General features: G+C 43.1%; 1 protein-coding gene across 11 annotated transcripts in view; it reads left to right on the top strand.

Annotated features, from left to right (window-relative positions):
* Positions 1 to 20,015, top strand: part of LOC128339464 (protein unc-80 homolog) — a 254,333-nt gene that overhangs the window by 69,046 nt on the left and 165,272 nt on the right. For all 11 annotated transcript variants that reach the window (XM_053283443.1, XM_053283442.1, XM_053283439.1 and 8 more), the window contains exons 13-19: positions 427 to 810; positions 10,106 to 10,237; positions 12,515 to 12,662; positions 12,840 to 12,988; positions 13,602 to 13,771; positions 14,640 to 14,741; positions 18,958 to 19,166. In XM_053283443.1, the coding sequence (XP_053139418.1) occupies positions 427 to 810; positions 10,106 to 10,237; positions 12,515 to 12,662; positions 12,840 to 12,988; positions 13,602 to 13,771; positions 14,640 to 14,741; positions 18,958 to 19,166 (1,294 nt within the window). The remainder of the gene's footprint in view (positions 1 to 426; positions 811 to 10,105; positions 10,238 to 12,514; positions 12,663 to 12,839; positions 12,989 to 13,601; positions 13,772 to 14,639; positions 14,742 to 18,957; positions 19,167 to 20,015) is intronic.

Below are 20,015 nucleotides of genomic sequence, written 5' to 3'. Positions count from 1 at the left end.
AAAAAACACCAAAGGCTTGTATGAATGGCACACATAGCCATCCCAATCCATAGCATATAACAGCCTATCTAGTTCAGTATGTCTTTTCTCACAGTGGCTCACCAGATTCCCTGAGAAGTCTCCAACAGGAGCCGAAGGCATGCCCCCTCTCCTGCTGTTGCTCCCCTGAAGCTGATATTCAGAGGTATCCTGCCTTTGAACTTGTAGTAGCATCTAGTCATCAAGCCTAATAGCTATCGATAGACCTATCCTCAGTGAATTTGTCAAAGCTCTTTTTAAAGCCATCAAGGCTTGTGGCCACCATCATATCCTGTAGCAGACAATTACACAGATTAATTATGTGTGGTGTGAAAAAGTACTTCCTTTTGTTGGTCCTAAATTTCCTAGCAATCAGTTTTATGGGCATCTTACTTTTCATTCTCCAAGGTGGTTCTCAAAGCTGTCTACTTGGTCCTGAACCATGATATCAGCTCCCGAATTTGTGATGTTGCACTCAATATTGTGGAATGCCTGCTTCAGCTTGGTGTGGTGCCCTGTGTGGAGAAAATCAGAAGGAAAAGTGAAAACAAAGAGAATGAGCCCAGTGAAAAGAGACAAAGCGAGACCTCATTTCAACTTAAGGGAGCCTTGAGTAGTTCAACAACTGGATTTGGGGCTGCCCCAGTTAGTGGAACTGGGGATGGTGGTGGAGAAGAAGGAGGAGGTGGTGGCAGTGGTGGAGGAGGAGGTGGAGGAGATGGTGGAGGAGGCGGAGGCGGCGGCGAAGGGGGAGGAAGGCCTTTTGAAAAGAACGATAAAAAGGAAGAAAAGGTAAGTATATTTCTTATATATATGTATGTCATGAATTACATCTCTGTGTAGCAACATTATGAAAAGGATCTGTGTGGACAAATCCTCACTGAACTGATATTCTACTGCCATAGGTTTGCTTAGGTATCACTTTAGAAGTTTGTTTCAGGAATCTTGGTGCAGCGTTGTAGTAGTGCTCAAGTGCCAGTATCTGTGGCAATGCTAAAGTGCCACAGCAGTGTTGCCAGATGTGCCACAACTCTTGTATATGAATGAGAATCAAGGATCTCCAGGTGAAATATGCGATTTGTAGCACTCCCATATGCAAATATAGGAGAATTCAGGTTTTTCCTCAGTGAAGCATGTTAGCATTTCCTAGTGTGGCTAATAAGAACATGAGTGGAAAAATATTGTGAAAGGGTTATTTCTCTCTGCTGTACTGTTGTTGTTACCCCCATCTAGGGTTCATTTGCTATGCAGAGCAAGGAGAGGTCTGGTTGTATATCTCCCCTTCACCTACTTCCTCAGTAGCAGCACCTATAGAAGTGTGGGTCAGGCAGGCCCCTTCTCTGGTCCATCTCCCCCACTCCCAATCAGTTTGCTTGGAGCGGGGTTGGGGAGACCCACTCTCTCCGCTCCACTCTCTCATCAGCACTGTCAGAGAACGGAGCATTGGTTCACTTACCGTGAAGACTTCTTCTGGTTGCTGGAGTCAAGGACATCTCGATGGGTTATCTCCCTCATGTGCTCCAAGGCAGGACTATGTTAATTAGCTGAAAATAGAAGCCTCTACTGCAGGGGTGTCAAACTGAGGCCCTCCAGATGTTGCTGGCCTACAACTCCCATCATCCCTGTCTACTGGCCATGGTAACTGGGGATGATGGGAGTTGTAGGCCAACAACAGCTGGAAGGCCACAGTTTGACACCCCTGCTCTACAGCCTGAGGAGGATGGCTCCGCCCAGTTCTTACAGGCCACATTAGCAAATAGACTGACATATGTCCCAAACAATTAGAACAAGCAACATAGAATATATGTGAATAAAATTAGAATAAAAGCATAAGTTGCATAAGCACCCAATACTGAACCTTCCCTGAAAGTTGATGTATGATCTAGCTCCTGTACTCGCACTAGTCGAAGTAAAACTAAGGGAGTGATCTCCCAGGAGTAAGCCAAGAAGCAGTGAGCTGGGTGGGCCATGATGTCCTTGACTCCAGCAACCAGAAGAAGCCTTCACAGTAAGTGAACCAATGCTCTGTTCTCGGTTGCTGTAGACAAGGTCATCTCGATGGGACATACCAAAGCCTGTACATCACAAGGGAGGGATGTGCTCTTGACTACACCTGGGAAAGCAACCCTTGTAGCACCCGTCTACCAAAAGCCAACTGAGCAGAGGCATAAATGTCCATCTTATAATGCCATATGAAAGTGGATGGGTTCATCCAGGTTGCAGCCCTGCAGATTTCCTGGACTGATGCATTGGTTGAAAATGCAGCTGATGTAGCCACCGCCCTTGTAGAATCAGCCGCTATGTTTAAGGGAGGCAGAAGATACTGTGTTTCATATGCCAGAGCAATACATGCTCTAATCCATCTGGCAATAGTTGGAGAAGTTACTGCCTCACCCATAGATCCTGGTAGAAATGACACAAACAGAAAGTCTGCATTACGGAACGATGCTGATCTGTTGATATACATTTGAAAGCACCGTCGAACATCCAATTTGTGCCACAATTTCTCTTGAGGATGTTTCGGATGTGGACATAAAGATGGAAGGAAAACATCTTGTGACTGATGGAATTCTGATATCACCTTAGTATGGACGAAGGGGTCCAGTATCAGACGAACTGAGTCCATTATAAATATGCAGTAGGCCTTGTGTATAGATAAGGCTCTCAGTTCCGACACACTTCTAGCTGAAGTAATAGTGATTAGGAATGCCAGTTTAAGAGACAATAATCTTAATGGAATTGATTTTATAGGCTTGAATGGTGCATATTGAAGTGGTGCATATTGAAGGCTCCAAGACGGAAAACAGTGTGATGTAGGTGGAAGTTGCTCCTCTCAGGAATCATCTAAGGAGGGGATGTAAAAGATTCGATCTTGAAGATATGCTGGAAATAAGGCCCACCAGTGTTACAGACCAGGCCTGATCTATATACTAAATATGCTCATTAGCTAGTATATAAAATAGGTCTGGACCAAGTTCTTTTATATTAGTGACCACGTATGATATGGATGCAAGGAAGAAAGGAGATCAAACCAGTCTTCAAGATTCAATGGGCTTTATTGAGTATAAAGACTAACAACATAATCTAGTAAAGCAGAAAGCAGAGCACTCTATCAATATTGCTAACAGTATTTAAACAGAACATCCTAGCCAGTACCAATATTCAACCCGTGTGCCTAACTAACATATGTGTGTGCTTTTAAATCTTCCTAGAGACTAATACAATTCAGATACAGGCAGAAAAGAAGGGGAGGGGGGGAAGGCTGATGGCTGGCACGGTTTTGGGAAGACTAGTAGAGGGAAGGAAGGGGGGAAGGAGAAGGGAGCAGGGAAAGGATGGAGGGGATTCCAAGGCTTGTAGGAGCAGCATATTTACCAGGAACAGAGGCTTGAAAGCAGAGGATCACTTCAGTTGAAGGAGTGAGGCGCTTGGCGGAGACAGGAGTAGTTGCAGTGCTCAGATCACGCAGCTTGAGCAGCAAAACTCAGGCATTGCTGTAGTTTCTGTTCATTAACAGAATTCCTGCTTTGCCCCGCGGCTTAGCAGCAAACCCTGGGATCCTGTGAGCAGCTTTTTGCTGTAGGCAAAAGATTGCTGAACTCTCTGTCTAAAAGCCTCATTCTTTATAGTGTTTTTCTCTTTAATCCTTGAACAGAATCTATTCAAAATCTCCTCTTTTCCTGGGTGTCCAAAAAGGTGACAACTTGCTGCTACCTTCTGAACAAAATCTTAATTATTCAGGATATTGGCCAGTCCAGAGAGATCTCTGAATCTCATCTTCTGTAAACTCTGTGCTGAGAAGGGAGGGGCGGGGAAATCTGCATCTAAGATGCTGCAAATTGCATCTTCCCCCAATAGGTGTTAAAATTCAGAGTTAGTAAGAGAATTGATCCTATTTGGTGTGAGACAGCCATTCTTATTTCTTGTGTACCTCTTTTCTAGTGTGTAATTATATTTAAAGTAACATATATGTGCGTGAGACATTCAGTACATTTGTAGCATCAGTGAAGTGAGATTAAAATCTACAGACGGATCTCTGTATGCATTTGGCTATGTTGAACTTCCATGGAGAACAATACAGTTAATCCCTTACAAGCATTTAACACTGACTTCTTGTAACAGGAAAAGGGGGCGGGAATCAGCCCCCTGGCTCCTTCCACAGACACTTGGTAGTCAGTGGTATTAGCATATGGATTATAGCATTCAGACCTGGCTTCATTGTGTTTCCTTGCATATCCATTTTAACAACACAATGCTGGATCACCTCCTGCTCCAGAGCAGGGAGAGCAGACAGTTCACTTCGAGTTCAGGTATGAAATGAAATCAGACACAGGCCTATATTTCACCATACTTCTGAGTTGGTACCTCTGGTTCTGATATGTTATAGACCGTTCCTAACACCAGTGACGCTGTCTGCCCTTTCAACGTGTTAGGTTTCAAACCCTTGTCAAGGCCCTCCTGCAGAAATGGCAAAAGGTGGTGAATGGTAGCTTGCCCTCTGGGGACGTCATGACATGCTGACCATCATAAAAACGCCCTCCAGGTACATTGGTATACTCTGTTCATGGAAGTTCTATGGGAAGCGAGAACTGTGTTGGAGACATTATCAGAGACACCTTGACTCCTTAGGATCCGCTGCTCAGTCTCCATGTGACTAGCTGTAACCAGCCTGGGTTGGAATGTTTCACTGGTCCCTGCAGTAGTAGGTTCGGAATAAGTGGAAGGAACCATGGCTCTGACGTGTTGAGATGTAGTAGCTCCGCGAACCAAGGTCTCCTTGGCCAGAAGGGAGCCACAAGTATGACCTCTGCCTGTAGGATTCTGATACGCCTCAGCACGCGCATTAGTAGCAGGATCAGGGGGGAGCCATATAGCACCCCTGTTAGCCAGGGGCCGACAGTGCATCTGTGTCTTCCACTGTCCTGCATGGGAACCTGAACAGGAATCTTGGTAGTTTGGTGTTCTGCGGTGTCGCAAACAGGTCGATTACTGGTATTTCCCACCTGTGAGATAACTGGTTGAAGACGTCTGTGTTTAGAGACCATTCTCCTGGTAACAGGTCCTCTCTGCTGAGCCTGTCGGCCAGATGATTCAGATCTCTCTTCATGTGATGTGCCGAGAGGGAGGTCAGGTGTAGTTCCCCCCATGTCATCAGAAGGACTGCCTCCTTGTGTAAGGATCTTGATCTCATTCCCCCTCTGTCTGTTTACATGGTCTTTTGCTGTTGTATTGTTGGTCTTGATCAGAACGTCTTGTCCTTGTAATATCTTTTGGAATTCGCAAAGTGCAAGGTGAATGGCCTTCAGCTCCAGCCAGTTGATGGAGTGTTTCTTTTCCATTGTTGACCACTTTCCTTGAGCCGAATATTGCTGGCAATGTGCCCCCCAGCCTCTGTTGCTGGCATCAGTTGTTACAGTAATTTTTGGAGGATCCAGGAATCTCTTTCTTCCCAGCAGGTGCTGTGGTGAAAGCCACCAGAGAAGAAAGTGGCATACTTGAGTCGGCAGGGTACAGAGCAGACGTTTCTTGGTGGCAATGGCTGTCTGATATGGGAGGAGGAACCACTGAAGTTCCCTGAGATGGAACCTTGCCCAGGGAACTGCCTCCAGTCTGGCCACCATCAGGCCCAAGAGTCTTGCTAAGGTTAAGAGATGTACCTCCGGGGCTGCATATGCCAGACTGACCCCTGTGGACAGTGTCCGGAACCTGTCCCGTGGTAGAAAGAGCCGATCATGTTCCGTGTCTATAACAACTCCCAGACAGACATTGAATCCTGTGGGAAGGATAGAGTTGACTCTTTTTGAGGTTTATTAGGAACCCATGCTCTTGTAGGGCCCTCAGTGTGTTTTGCATATCTGATTCTGCTGAGTCCTTTGTCTTTGATTGGATCAAAAGATCATCTAAATAAGGAAAGAACCTGACTCCCCGAAGCCGTAGATGGGCCTTCAGAGGGGCCAGGACCTTCGTGAAAACCCTCAGAGCTGAGGACAGCCCAAAGGGTAGAGCTGTATATTAGTAATCTACTCCCACGTATTTGAACCTTAGAAAAGCCCGGCTGCTGGAGTGTATAGGTATGTGGAGGTAGGCCTCCTTTAGATCCACTGATGCCAGGAAGTCCCCGTGGTGAAGAGATTATTGACCTCAGTGACTCCATAAGGAATATTTCATGACGTACCCACTTGTTGAGGTACTTTAAGTCCAATACTGCTCTTTTGGGGCCGTCCATTTTGGGGGCGGTGAACATAGTAGAATAAATGCCCCTCCCTTCCTGGCTGTGAGGAACGTGCTCCATCGTTCCTATATCCAAGAGGTGTTGGATTGCCTTCTTTAACTCTGAGTGCTTGAAAATAGAGCGGGAGCGTGGGATTGGAAGGAATCTGTGGGGAGGAGGGGCATTCAATTCTATTCTGTATCTCTCTTGTAATAGATATAAGACCCAATTGTCCGTTGTGGACTGCTCCCAGGCATGGAAGTAGCCCGACAGGTGGCCCCCCCCCAGGTCGTGGCTGTTGTTTTGACAGTTTTTCCTGATTAAAGGCCTGTCTGTTGTTTCCCATATTCCTTGTTGGGAACTACTGATGATTCCATGACCCTCGCTGTGGCCTGAATTCTCTGTCTCAGCCCTTGAAAGAGGGCCAAAACGTGCAAAAGGGCTGGAAAGCCCAATAAGCCTTTTATAGTTTGGTTTATCCGGGTTGTGGGAAACTGAGGGCATAGTTCTCCTCTTGTCCCTAGATTCCACAAGTACCTCTTTAAGTGCTTTCTCACCAAATAGCTTTGTGCTATTGTTAAACTGGTCTTAGAGGTAGAGCCTACCGGCCAGCTTTTCAGCCAAAGGTGTATCCTGCCCAATACTGCGGCAGCTGAAGCCCTGGAGGAGAATCTGATAGATTCTGCCACAAAGGCCTAGGCCTTCTGAAGCTTTAAGAGTAGTTGCCGCAGTCACACTAGATCACTAAGGGTATCATTAAGCAAGTCATCAACTCACAGTAGACTAGCTCTGGCCACCACAGAAGCAGTTGCTGAAGACTGGGTTGCTAATGACGAATTGTCATGGACTCTCCTTAGGGCCATTTCTGCCTTCTTGTCTGAAGGAGCTTTCAGAGATGCCTCCCCATCCCTGGCAAGCAGAGAACCTGACACCAGTCGGGCCACTGGTGTGTTGGTATTTGGGGTCATCTTTAGCAGGTCAGAAGACTCCTGCTGGAAGGAATAGAAGCAGGATGCTACTGCCATTGGCTTCTATTAATGGCAGGTAGCAGCCATTCTTGTTTTTATGGTTTCTGTAAAACAGTCTGGCATCAGTAGTAATATGTCTCTAGGTTTGGCCTTGGGGGACACCAAATCCCCTTTAGCTGTTTGAGCTGATAACTCAGGCATTATCTTCGACTGTAACCCTATAGTTGTTATCACCTTGGTCATTAATGGGTTAAAGTCCTCAGAGACAAACAAACGCTGTGATATGTTACTGGATTCAGGTTCATCCACCACCACCACTCCCCAGGAGTGGGGGATTCAGTAGAAGAAGATTCCTCTGAGGAGGATTACACCCGCTTGTGCCTCTTTGCCTTTTTACTTAATAGGCTTAAGCTGATGAACTGTTTCTACAATGGCATTCTTAAAGCAGGATTGCCATTCTGGGGTACTGATTTTGGCAGCCTGATAGCCTGATTAGAGGAACCCACAAGGCAGCTACCCTCCCCTTGGAAAGAGCTCACCAGTTCCTCTTGGTGTCCCTGGTTTTTACACCTGGGGTTGTCAGTGTGCCACTTCTGCGGTTCCTGAGGGACGCCAGTGGTTTTTGTTGTGGCCGCTATCTTGAATAAGCTGCAGCTTCAAACTGTTTGCCTCCGCCATTGTGGTCTTTTCTGTCCAGGCCCTGAGTTCCGCCTGTGTTGGAGGTGGATTAGCAAGCGGGCCTGACGCTGCTGCTCTGAGGTGGCTCATCAGCAGGGAGGTTGGCTGCAGAGCTCCTGCCTGCTCTTTTGGAGCACTCCCAGTGCCTGATCCTGCTCTCCTTGCTGCTGTACTGTGAGTCTCGTGGCCCGAGGGCAGGAGACTCATTGCGGTGGCAGTACTCGGCGTTGTGCCGGGCAGCTCTGAGGTGGCCGGCAAGGACGCACTTGGCAACAGGGCTCCTGGGGCTCTCCAAACACGAGGGAAGTTAATCCCAGCCCTCCCAGTCAGCTCGCAGATGTTTTTAAGCGTCCCTGAACCCTCTATACAGGTAGAAATATGGACGGGGGAGGTTGGAGTGAGGGGAGGGGAAATACAGGGGAAAGATTTTTTTTTTAATTTTTATTTTTAAGAGGAATAATACTAGAGATAAGTAAGGTAAAATTGAGGGAAGTAAAGAATAAGGTTGACAATAGCAGAAAAGAGGTGAAGAGATTGAGGAGAAGAGAATAAGTCTGCCTGGAGCAATGCAGGACTGTAAGAACTGGGCAGGTTCATCCCCCTCAGGCTGTAGAGGCTTCTATTTTCAGCTCATTAACATAGTCCTGCCTTGGAGCACGTGAGGGGGATAACCCATTGAGATGTCCTTGACTACAGCAACCAAGAAGGGAAGTAGCTCACAATCAACTTTGATAAACTGAGAAGGAAGAGAGAGGGAAAGAACCAACCCCCCTCCCCGCCCGCTGCCTTTCAACTAGATAAGATTTCATGTGCTACCTGCAGTCCCTGCTACCTGAGATGAGAAGGGGAACTCAGTTGTGTAGTTTTTCAGGCACTTCCTTAAAAGAAGGTAGTTTATGGTGCTGATGTAAGAAGAGGGGATGGGTGAAGGAGAAGGCTCAGGTTCTTTCCTCCCCCTGAGAGTCCTGAACAAAATACAAGGATCTTCTGAAGCTCTGAGATGAGGATTCCAGACTGGTAATCTGGCAACATTACTACACACAGGTTGTACTAGGCCAGGTACCTGGAAAATTCTTGTGAGATCTCAGCATTTCCTTTTATCCCAGAATCTGATTTCCTGTGTCCATAAAGTTATCTAATCAAATCAATCTTTATTACGGTCACAGACCATGTTTTATTTTAATTGTATTCCCCCCCCCCGCCTTGTTGTGCTGGTCATAGACCGTAATAAACTTTGAACTGAACTGACCTTGATAAAGTAAAAGGGGTGATTATTACCAAAAAAAGTGGCAATAGATATCATATTTTAAAACACTACTTGCATAAAATGATTTAAATTATAGAATATAACTATGGCGAAAAGAGACATGTTTAAAAAAGGCATAAGAATGCACTAAAACCAAGTAGCAATAGATATTACACTGCATGCTTATAACATAATAAAAGATTTAAAATGTATCTATTACTGTCTAAGAGGAAACATATAAAATTATAAAAGGCATCATTAGATCCTATTAGTAGTAGGAACTGATATGCAATAAAATGATACCATATGAAATAAGTACACAAGAATATGATTAAAATCCAAATACAAATACTGCTCGTCTTCCTCCTTTCTTTTCTTTTAAGCAAGGGGAGATTGTTAAAAGGAGGAAGGAATTGGGGGCATGATGTTGATGTGAGCGGGGAGAGAGAGAAATGGGAGGGAAGGGAGGAGGCACTGCTTCAGGCAGAAAATGTCATGGGACGGCACTATCTGCAAGAAATTGTATTAGGGCTGCAAAAAGCAAGCTGCAGCCCTTCCTCAGTTTTAACTTTCTTTTCTTAGCTAGACAGAAACCTTTAAGTCTTAAAACTAGCTGGTTATATTTGTTGAGTTCTGCCTATGAATATTATTTTAAATTTTAATGGAATTGTTTGTGGACCACCACAAAACTCACCATCAAAAGGAGTATCCAGGTATATAGAGGATCTGTTTTGTAACTGCTAAAGCTATATGTATTTAACATTATGAATGTTAACAAATATTTCAAACTTTAGGTTACAAGCTTGAATATATTTTAAAAGAGTCTTTTTAAAACAAGCTTTTAAAAGGTTTTAATTTGTTCATTCTTTGTTAAATGGATTTTATGGGACTGGGGATAGCGCATTGGTTTGTACAGAAAGAAAATCTGTTAGTACCATTTTAAAGGGATGTTGTTGCTCATCTTTTCTCTTCTTTGGCCATAAGGATGACAGCACTCCAACAAGCACCCACAGACTAGCCCTGACAATGCTGATAAAAATTGTGAAGTCTTTGGGTTGTGCATATGGCTGCGGAGAAGGTCATCGAGGGCTCTCTGGAGATCGCCTGAGACATCAGGTAGGTGACTACTGAAGGCATGAATGGAAGTCAATTCCCAAACCTCTCCTTTTAAAAATGCAGTACTTGTAGAACCCCTGGGTTTGAACGGACCCACACAGTTAAGTCTGACTTCTTCTAATGAAGGCAAGGCCTCTCCACACCCAGCATTCCTAACTGAAGAATGTACAAGCAATGTCATTTAGTTCAGCAGCACACCACAGTGGAGGCAGGAGTGAGTGTGGTGCATTGTGCTGTCTGTGAATGCACCTGCAAGTGATTTTTCAAACGTGTGCCATGCCACGGACAGTAAGGGAAGACAAATGCTTAAAGTCACCATTTGTTTATCTCATTTGCGTCTGACCCTACAGCTCATGGTAGGATACATGTGAATTATCCCATTTTATCCTCACAATAAACCTGTGAAATAGGTTACTCTGAGAGTGACTAGCCCAAGGGCACCAATGAGTTTCATGATTGAGAGGTCCAAGTTCATCAGTTATACCACAGGGGCTCTCTAAGATTGTATTATTTGGGGGGAGGGGGGGATTCCTTTCGGATCCCAAGTCAGAACTGAAACCATTTGTCATATTCTCAAGACTGTATTTCTAACTTGAATTGGAATCTGAATTCCCAGGGGAAAATGAAGTCTTGCATTCTGCAGAATCACACTTATTCTAGATCTGTGGCAGGCACATTAAGGTTAGGTTGCAAGCTGAAAAGGAAAAACAAAAACCCAAACAAACCTTGAATCAGTTTGATTGAGTACTTTAGCCTCTATGGCAGCCAGAGCCCAGAGAGGCCAAGAAAAGTAGGGTGAAATGTTGGAGATTCACATGTTCCACAGGTCCGAGGGGTACAGCCACATGTTTAGCATCTCCCTTTATTTTCCCTGCTGAAAATATTTCAGTGGGTAAAGGAGATGGGGCAGCTTCTCAGGTTTGCTGGATTGTGTTCTGAGCATACTCAGTCTGGCCAGCATGAAGGGCTATGGGCTTCTCCTGTTTCCTGCTAAGCCCGGAGCTGTAGGGAGAGCTTTGGGAGCAGGGAGATTCATCCTTCCACTTGCTCATGGACAGAGAATGATAGGACCCATTAATATTGGTTTCTCTAGGGCTTACATTTTATCTTGAAGGGTCTGATGGTAGCCTATGACAAGCTGAGATGTTTCAGAACACTATCTTGATTACATAAATTAATGGGGACATGTACTCGGAGAATGCTGTATAAAATCACTTCACCAACACTCACTTTATTGGATTGCAACACAGACAGTTTTCCATGAGCTGGAGTGTGTGTGTGTGTGTGTGTGTGTGTGTGTGTGTGTGTGTGTGTGTGTGTGTGTGTGTGTGTGTAAGAGAGAGAAACAGAAAGAACTATACAAAGCCAACTGAATTTTACTGTAAAAGGGTTTCTTCCACTCTTATTCGTTCTGGTGAGACAAAACAAAACATCACCTGGGTTGTTGTATTCAATCTAGCAATCTTTTATGTTTTGTTAATTAGAAGTTTGTCTTAGTGGGGATCCTCTTGAGCAGGCATCCCCAAACTGCAGCCCTCCAGATGTTGCTTGCTGAACTACAATTCCCATCATCCCATCCACAATACATTGTAGCTGGGGGTGATGGGAATTGTAGTTCAGCAACATCTGGAGGGCTGCAGTTTGGGGATGCCTGCTCTAGAGAGTGGGGGTGGGGGTGGAGTCAGAAACAAAAGAGAGAGAAAGGAGAAGGAGAAACTTGAGCTATTTTCTGAATAAAGTCTTAGTTAAATCTACCTAAGATCACTTTGTATTCATGAGGGAAGCAGTTATAAAACAATGGTGAAATAATTGGCCAATTGAGATTCAAGATTAACAGGTCATGCACAAGATAGGACCTTTTATAGGACAAGACACACTAAGACTGTGTTCCTTGACTAACGGTGCATGTGAACCAAAGTTCATGGTAGAAGTACAACTGAGGGCAGAATTACATGTTACCAGTGAGGTTTGGCTGCCTCAGAAAGCAGCAGTCCTGCCTCTCTTTGCATCTCTCCCAGTAGTGTGTAATAAAATTGAATGTATGATAGGACGCTGTTATAAGTTTTCTTACCTCCACATGATGGAGTTGCATCACTAGGAAAGCAATAGCATTATCAGACCAGGACAGGGAGGAGGAGGAGATGAGGTGCTGGTTTTGGTGGCAGTCATACACCTTCCATAATACGTAGTTCAACCCTGAGTTTAACTCCTTTGTACAGTTCGCTCTCTTCACAACCCTAAGCAGATGTGTCTGTCATTTTTTAAATGTCTCCACAGGCTCAGAATTGCCTTACGAAGTTGTACAAGCTTGATAAGATGCAGTTCCGGCAAACCATGAGGGACTATGTTAACAAGGATTCACTCAACAATGTAGTGGATTTTTTACATGCTTTGCTGGGATTCTGCATGGAGCCAGTCACTGACAGTAAGTACACATTGTCCCAAGAAATATCTTCCCAGTTTTTCTGTAAAGGAAGGATGTGTCTGTGGAGCACTGGAGCTATCCATATCAGAGGTATTCATTCATTTTTATATAGAGTGCAGGTTTGTTTTTTTAAAGGCTGGCAGTGTGATTTGACTACATTGTGCTTGCATTTTGCAGACAAGGCTGGTTTTGGAAATAATTTCTCCACGGTGGACAACAAGTCTACAGCCCAAAGTGTGGAAGGTATTATTGTCAGTGCCATGTTCAAATCGCTGATCACCCGTTGTGCCTCTACTACACATGAACTCCATAGTCCTGAGAATCTGGTAAGGACAAAATGTGCATTCATCCTTTAGTAGTGGATATACTTTGAAAAACTGGCACTATCAATTTCACTTATTATGACAGCATGGCCATTTATTCTCTTGCCATGCAGACATGTGAGAGCATCAGAACTGCTAAAAATCCATCCGCAAGGGTCATGGGCCCTGTGCATTTGGTGCTCGATCACTGTGCTTTTGACTCCAAATACTCCACAGATTTTAAATGAGCACGAATATACATGCTCAGTATACTGGTGCTATGCACTTTCCTTAGTGGAAAATCATGTTAGCAAGTGCCTTCTATAATCACATCACTAAACTGATTTGAAGGGGAGATTCCCATGTTTGGAGACTTTGTTATGTGAGATAGCAGCTCTTGGAAATTCCTTTTCCAAGGAATTTTGGATATATTCAAGCAAGTTCCAATTTATGGTTAAACTCGTTTCACATTTTTGAGAGTTTCTGTAATGGTTATGCCAGTAATTTTAAAATGAAAGGATTGGAACTAGGGGTGATTTAGCTGCAAAACCATGAATAGGAAAAGAAACAGTTCTTATATGTCCTTCTGTTAACATTCTAACAAGCTGATCTTTCTTTTGATATTCTGCATCTTTAGGGATTGTACTGTGACATCCGACAACTGGTTCAGTTTATCAAGGAGGCTCATGGGAATGTCTTTAGAAGAGTAGCTCTTAGTGCTCTTTTGGATAGTGCTGAAAAGCTGATACCAGGGAGAAAAACAGAAGATAATATTGAACTTGAACCTAAACCATCAGGCAGTAAAAGGTTTGTATCTGAGGTGGAAAAGGCATAGAATTGTTTAATGTATGCAATAAAGCACATGATTGCACTGAATACAAATGTCTGATACCAGTATCCTGTCCACAGGAATGTTTAATTTTGGTAAGAAAATAAGTAATACTAACATTATTTCCCCTCTCCTATAAATAAGTATTACAAAATTCCTGCTCTTCCCATAATATTCTTATATCATTGACATAGATGCAGTCTGTCAGCACAGTTTTGTGTGCTTGAATCCCACTGAAATTCACAGGACTTAAGGATGTTGTGTTCAGTTAGTATTTTGCAAGACTTTCCTATTATATGTGGTGTGTCTTCAAACCAGGAGTTTACAAACGCTGGATTAAGTACGCAGCTCACAATGGATCAGAAATTTTATTTGTGAGATCCAGATATGTGCTGCATATCTATTTCTTTCAGTTTTTAAAGAATCTGTTTGAAAATTACAGATCCTAATCATGTTTAGGCTGTGCAACCCTCTGGATCATATTTCTGAAACCCAAAAGGACCTTTTGAGGAAGGGAAGATAAGCGAAAATCACTCGCTCTCCCCCTCGCTCATGCTCAGCTGCAGAAGAAGTCTTCTTTGCGGCTACTCTGGAGCCTCCTTGCAAGGGTGCAGTCCTCCTTCCGCCATCCTATGGCTACAGAACATGTGGATTATTGACTACTGTTCCCTGTCCTGACAGATGTGTGATAACAATGCATACAGACAAGGAGATTGTTAGAATGGGAACATGAAACTTAGTTTTATGTTTAGAAATACTGGTGTGGTTTTTTCAAAATAAAATAATGATTTCACAAACACTGAGATGCACTATCACTGTTCCCCTGATGTTGTTTTTCCTGCCTAGATCTGAAGTGGGGAGTGTTGTTATTGACAAAGGACAGCCATCTTCTGCTCCTGATGAATGCCGTAGTTATATCTCAAGTCGCCCAATGCAGACTCCGGAGCAGTAAGTAAATATTTTCGAGTTCTAAGGTCTATCCAAACATCCAGAGAAATCTGGTGAGATTTCTAGCCATTACGTTTTGATATGCTGCTCTTAAAGGATATAACTCACAAAGGATCCTCTCACCTGGACATCAATTGTGCTGATTGTGAAGTAAGACCAGCAACATGCACAAATCTTACACAGCAGCACAACTGTTTGAATATTTACTCAGATGTAATTCTCACTGTATTCAATGGGGCTTAATTCCAGATAAACGTGCACTGAATTTCAGTCTAAATGTGTGTAGAGAGTGTGTAGCAGGCTGATTTGCACATCTGCTGAACAACTTTCTATCAAAGTTCAGATCCTTAAAAATTCAGCACTCGCTCCCTCCCCTCCCCCCGCCCACTCATAATTTATATTTCACCCTTCTATAGCAATATATGCTCGGGGGATCTCACAACATTTTTTAAAAAAATACATAATGAAACTTACAAAAGAACAATGAGGTAATTTAAAGCACTAGTCAGGTTAAAGAAAACACAGCAGTTAGGTTGTGCACCACACATTGTGGTGAAAAGACATTGTGCACCATTATGGCACTTGATAGTCTCTTTGGACTAAGAATGGTACATTAATATATGTACTACGGACCTGGACATATGTACTATATACTGAGTCCCTTCTCATGTTCATGGAGAAAGGGCTCCATGCTGCAGGAGAGGAAGCAATAAAATGCATACCTCCCCTGTAGACAATTCTTGTCTTCTGGCTAGGTGAATGGATCACTCACCCAGACGTTCACCAGCTGCTACTGGCAGCCAGGAGGTTTGGGAGCCGGAACTCCGTTAAGGCACAAGTTATGGGGAACCTCCCAATGCAAGCTGGGAGGCTACCCATGTATACTCTTCCTCATGAAACCCACCACCCATTGAGATCATTAGGAGAGGTCCGTCTGCAGTTGCCACTGGCTCCTCTGGTGGCTACTTGGGGACGGGCCTTCTCCACTGCTGCCCCGAAGCTTTGGAACGAGCTCCCTGCTGAAATAAGAGGCTCCTCATCTCTGACAATTTAAAAAAAAAAATCTTTAAAGATACATCTGTTCACCCAGGCTTTTAATTAAATACCATTTTAATAGATTTAACATTGTTTTAAGAGACTGTTTTAGAATTTTAAATTGTTGTAGTGTTTTACCTTTTTGCTGTCGTTTATTTTAACCAATGTTTTAATTCCCCTGTTGTTTATTTGTTTTAACTAATGTTTTAACTTTTCAGTTGTCATTTTTGGTTGTAAACCTCCCAGAGACATAAGTTTTGGGTGGTATAAAAATATGTTAAATAAATAATAATAAATATAGGTGCCATGTGGAGCTGCGTGGCACTGACAGACACTCAGTTAGCTAGGTCTGAGAATGTGTTCGTGCCCTTAACCCTGGCTAACATCTGGGGCTCCGGAGTTTGCAGCCATGCTGCTTCCGGGAGCCACATGGCTCCTAGTGGTTCTCATATGCTGTCAAAACCAGACTGGACTTCCTTAGCCCAGTTTTGCCTGCACGTGTGAATAGCATCACTATGTACTTAGGAACATATGTACTTTGTTCCTAAGATAGGCACAAAGGAAGCTGCCTTATACCGAGTCAGACCGTAGGTCCATCTAGCTCAGTATTGTCTTCACAGACTGGCAGCAGCTTCTCCAAGACTGTAGGCAGGAATCTCTCTCAGCCCTATCTTGGAGATGCCAGGGCGGGAACTTGGAACCTTCTGCATGCAAGCCCTCTTCCCAGAGTGGTCCCATCCTCTGAGGGGAATATCTTACAGTTCTCACACATGTAGTCTCCCACTGGACTACATAAGCAGGTGGACCCCTTACTAGCAAAGGCCACCGCAAGACCAGCTCTCCTCTCTGGATTATTTTTGAGGGGGGAATTAAATTCAAACTGGTGCACTTCCTCTTCTTCTTTGTACCTTTGCGCAAAGGAACCCTGGTTAGTTAAGCCATAACTCCCTCTGTCATCTGAGCTGTGGTTAAACTATGGTTTACAAACCAGGATCTAATCCTGATTTCATTGTTTTCAACCACAGCTCCCAGGTTTGGACAACTTGCAGAGCTGTGGGTTAAGTAAGCAGGATTCTGACATCACAGCTATGCACCAGAGGTGAGGAGGAAGAGATGAAGAGGAAAGAGGTGAGGGAGGGAACACACAAGTTCAGAGCTCATTCCTTCCAGAGTCAGTCTGATCCAATTTTATGTCAAATCAGAATAATTAACATCCATACACCTTTTTTTAACACGACCTCAAGAAGAAACTAATCCATTGATGTTTTCTATGGTATTCCCCTAGTCTTCCTTGAGACATATTTCTTCTAATTATTGTTTGGATGTTACTAAAATTATTATTTAATTATGTTTTTGTGGTTTGAGGGGGATGGGCAGATAGTTTAGGATTATGCACGTTTATGCTAGGACCTGAGCATCTTATGTTTAATGTTCTGTAGTAAACTGATTTTGTTCCATTTATCTTCATATTTCCCTCCCTACATCTTTGGAAGGTTTGGAGATGTGTTTTTAAGCCAGCACCCTTGGTAATTATAATCTGCAGGAGGAATGGTAATTTAGAATAGAGAGCTTTATGAAGAAGAAAATCGCTGTATGCCATTGCTCTTTGTGAGGAAAAAAATAAACATAGATTGTAGTAAATGAAAGTCTGAGTAAACAGGGGGACATTTTCCCTAATTGGAAATACGTCTCCACTTGACTCTGCCAGGGCCTGCAACCTGCCTCCCTATTACATTTCTCCCGCCCCAGAAGCCTCCTTGTGTACAGTCCTGAGTGCTGCCGCAGAGCTCTGTTGCCATAGTAATAATTACATTAGATTAAACTGAATAGGAATTGTGAAGACATAAGACCTTGTGGCATTAGGAGAAAATAATGCTTTGTAATTAGCAATGCACTAAGACTAATTATTCAGAAAAAGCAAGGGAGCAAATGATTTTTATGTGGGATTTTAGTTGGACATTTTGTTTTGATAAAGTTTAATCTTTATTCAACATTGTTTAAGCAGTTAATGGCTAATTTAAAGTCTTTCTCAAGTGCTCCTGTGGTTTTAACATAGTCCCAGAGATAATTTACCTACCCAAAGTGTCACTGATGCTTACATGATGATGGCATATGTTAAGGAAATGGGATGAATAATATTTTCAAATGATATGAAAATGATTGCATAAAACCTTTAAAGAGTGGGTAGAAAACAATCAGTGCTATTTGTTGTTCAGTGGGAGAAAGAAAAGCCCCAAGAGCTATCATGAGTGTTAGGAGACAGGGCTATAGAAGCAACTTCTCCATAAAGGGGACTGGAAATTACCCTGGTCTATGAGGTATTTCTGCTGCCTCCCTCTTTAATATGCTCACTTCTACCACCTGTTGTGTGACAATTTTATTCTCAGTAGCTTTAGGCAAACCACTTTCACTAATCCTCAGGGCCCCCAATATGCAATACTGGGAGAATAATACTAACCCACCTTGATTAAGTGCCGACAAGTCAGTGTCGACTCTTAGTGACCACACAGATAGATTCTCTCCAGGATGATCTGTCTTCAACCTGACCTTTAAGCTCTCTCAGTGGCACATTCATTGTTGTTGTAATTGAGTCCATCCACCTTGCTGCTGGTCGTCCTTACTGAGTTTTTATAAGTATTGCAACAAGATAATGTATTTGAGAAGATTTTGAATATTCATTAGTCTCATTCAGACATTATGTTGTATGACTGTACAGATATCTATACACTCGTTCATGTCTCTGTGTGAATGACTGTACCTGGGTTCATTTTTAAAGTGGACCTGAGCACTGGCCTCTCAAATACATGATAGGAAATGTACCGCTCTACCTGTGTTCAACATAACATGTGAGTCTGTGTACAGATCTGTAACTATCTACATTGTACACTTGTTGAACAAGTGTTGAACATAACGTATGAATGGGACTAAAGTTTTATATAAATACTGGGTGTTCTTATTCTTATTGTGTTGCACCTCTCTCACCTGTTTAAAACAATCTAACACTTCATTCACCTGTTTAAAATAGGTAAAGCAACTGAAGATCAAACGAAAAAGAAAGTAATGTAATCTTTTAACTATCAAATCACAAGGTGAAGTTAGAAAAGATAGGACATGACCATAGTTTGCCGTTTCTGGGTTCATTTGGCTAAGTGTTACAAACACATCATTTATTCCCTCACAGTGATGAGCAAATGCAAGGAGTAGCTCTAGGCCGCAAAGATTTTTGGCGGAAGATGTTCAAATCACAGAGTGCAGCAAGTGATACAAGCAGCCAGTCGGAACAGGATACTTCAGAATGCACAACTGCACACTCAGGGACAACCACTGAGAGGCGTTCACGCTCTCGCTCAAGACGGATCTCACTCCGAAAGAAACTCAAACTCCCCCTAGGTAAATGTATGCCTCTTTTTGCTAGAATAATATACCTCTTAATATTTTCATATGCCTGCATGTTGTGGGATTTTTAAATTACATTATTAAAACATTCATTATCCTCTACTGGGTCTTGGCCATTATCCTCGGTAGAAGAGCAGTGAACTAATAGCTAGGCCCTTCAGAACTATTTCTCTTATTGGTCTACAGAAAAATGTCCAGACACAATTATTCAGTTAATGATATTAAAAAATACTTTGTTATGCTTACCACCAATACAGTCATTTCAGCTAGCTGGGTAACCAGGCCTTGGAGAGTTAGCATGGAGCTTACTCTGCAGAACTGGCAACACCTCCCCCTCTTTCTCTTTTTCATTGCTCTAGAGACTAGATATTTTCCCTTACACTGAGAAAACTTGGAGTCATGATAGACAAAAGGCATGGCAGAGTTTCATGGTTCTCAGGAAACAAAATGCGGTCAGCTGGACCAGACTAACAGCCACGGTTTTGTCTGCAAACACCAATGATTTACTTTGTGCTATTGTGAGTTACACCATGATGATTGATAAGAGAAGATATAGTCCTTCTCTCTGCTCTCCTTGGATATAAGGTAGTTTTGTTAACCTGACTCTGGTTGACACTTTGAAAGTATTGATTGGGTGCAGAAATCCTTAAACCTGACTGACTTTCATCTTAAATATGACAGTAGCCTTAAAATGGAAGTCTGAGTTCAGAAATATATAAAGCCAGATTTGGGGCAATGAAATGCAATTGGATAACTCAGCTTGGGTTTTGGATTTTGTAGCCAATGTAGTAATAATGAAAGGAGAGAAGAGAAAAGGAGTTTGTCAGTGCTTGACTAACAAGT

Source organism: Hemicordylus capensis, chromosome 1 (genome assembly GCF_027244095.1).
Source record: "Hemicordylus capensis ecotype Gifberg chromosome 1, rHemCap1.1.pri, whole genome shotgun sequence".
Taxonomy (NCBI): Eukaryota; Metazoa; Chordata; class Lepidosauria; order Squamata; family Cordylidae; genus Hemicordylus; species Hemicordylus capensis.
The sequence above is the reverse complement of the archived record's forward strand: the minus strand, read 5'-3'. Positions and strand labels throughout refer to the sequence as shown.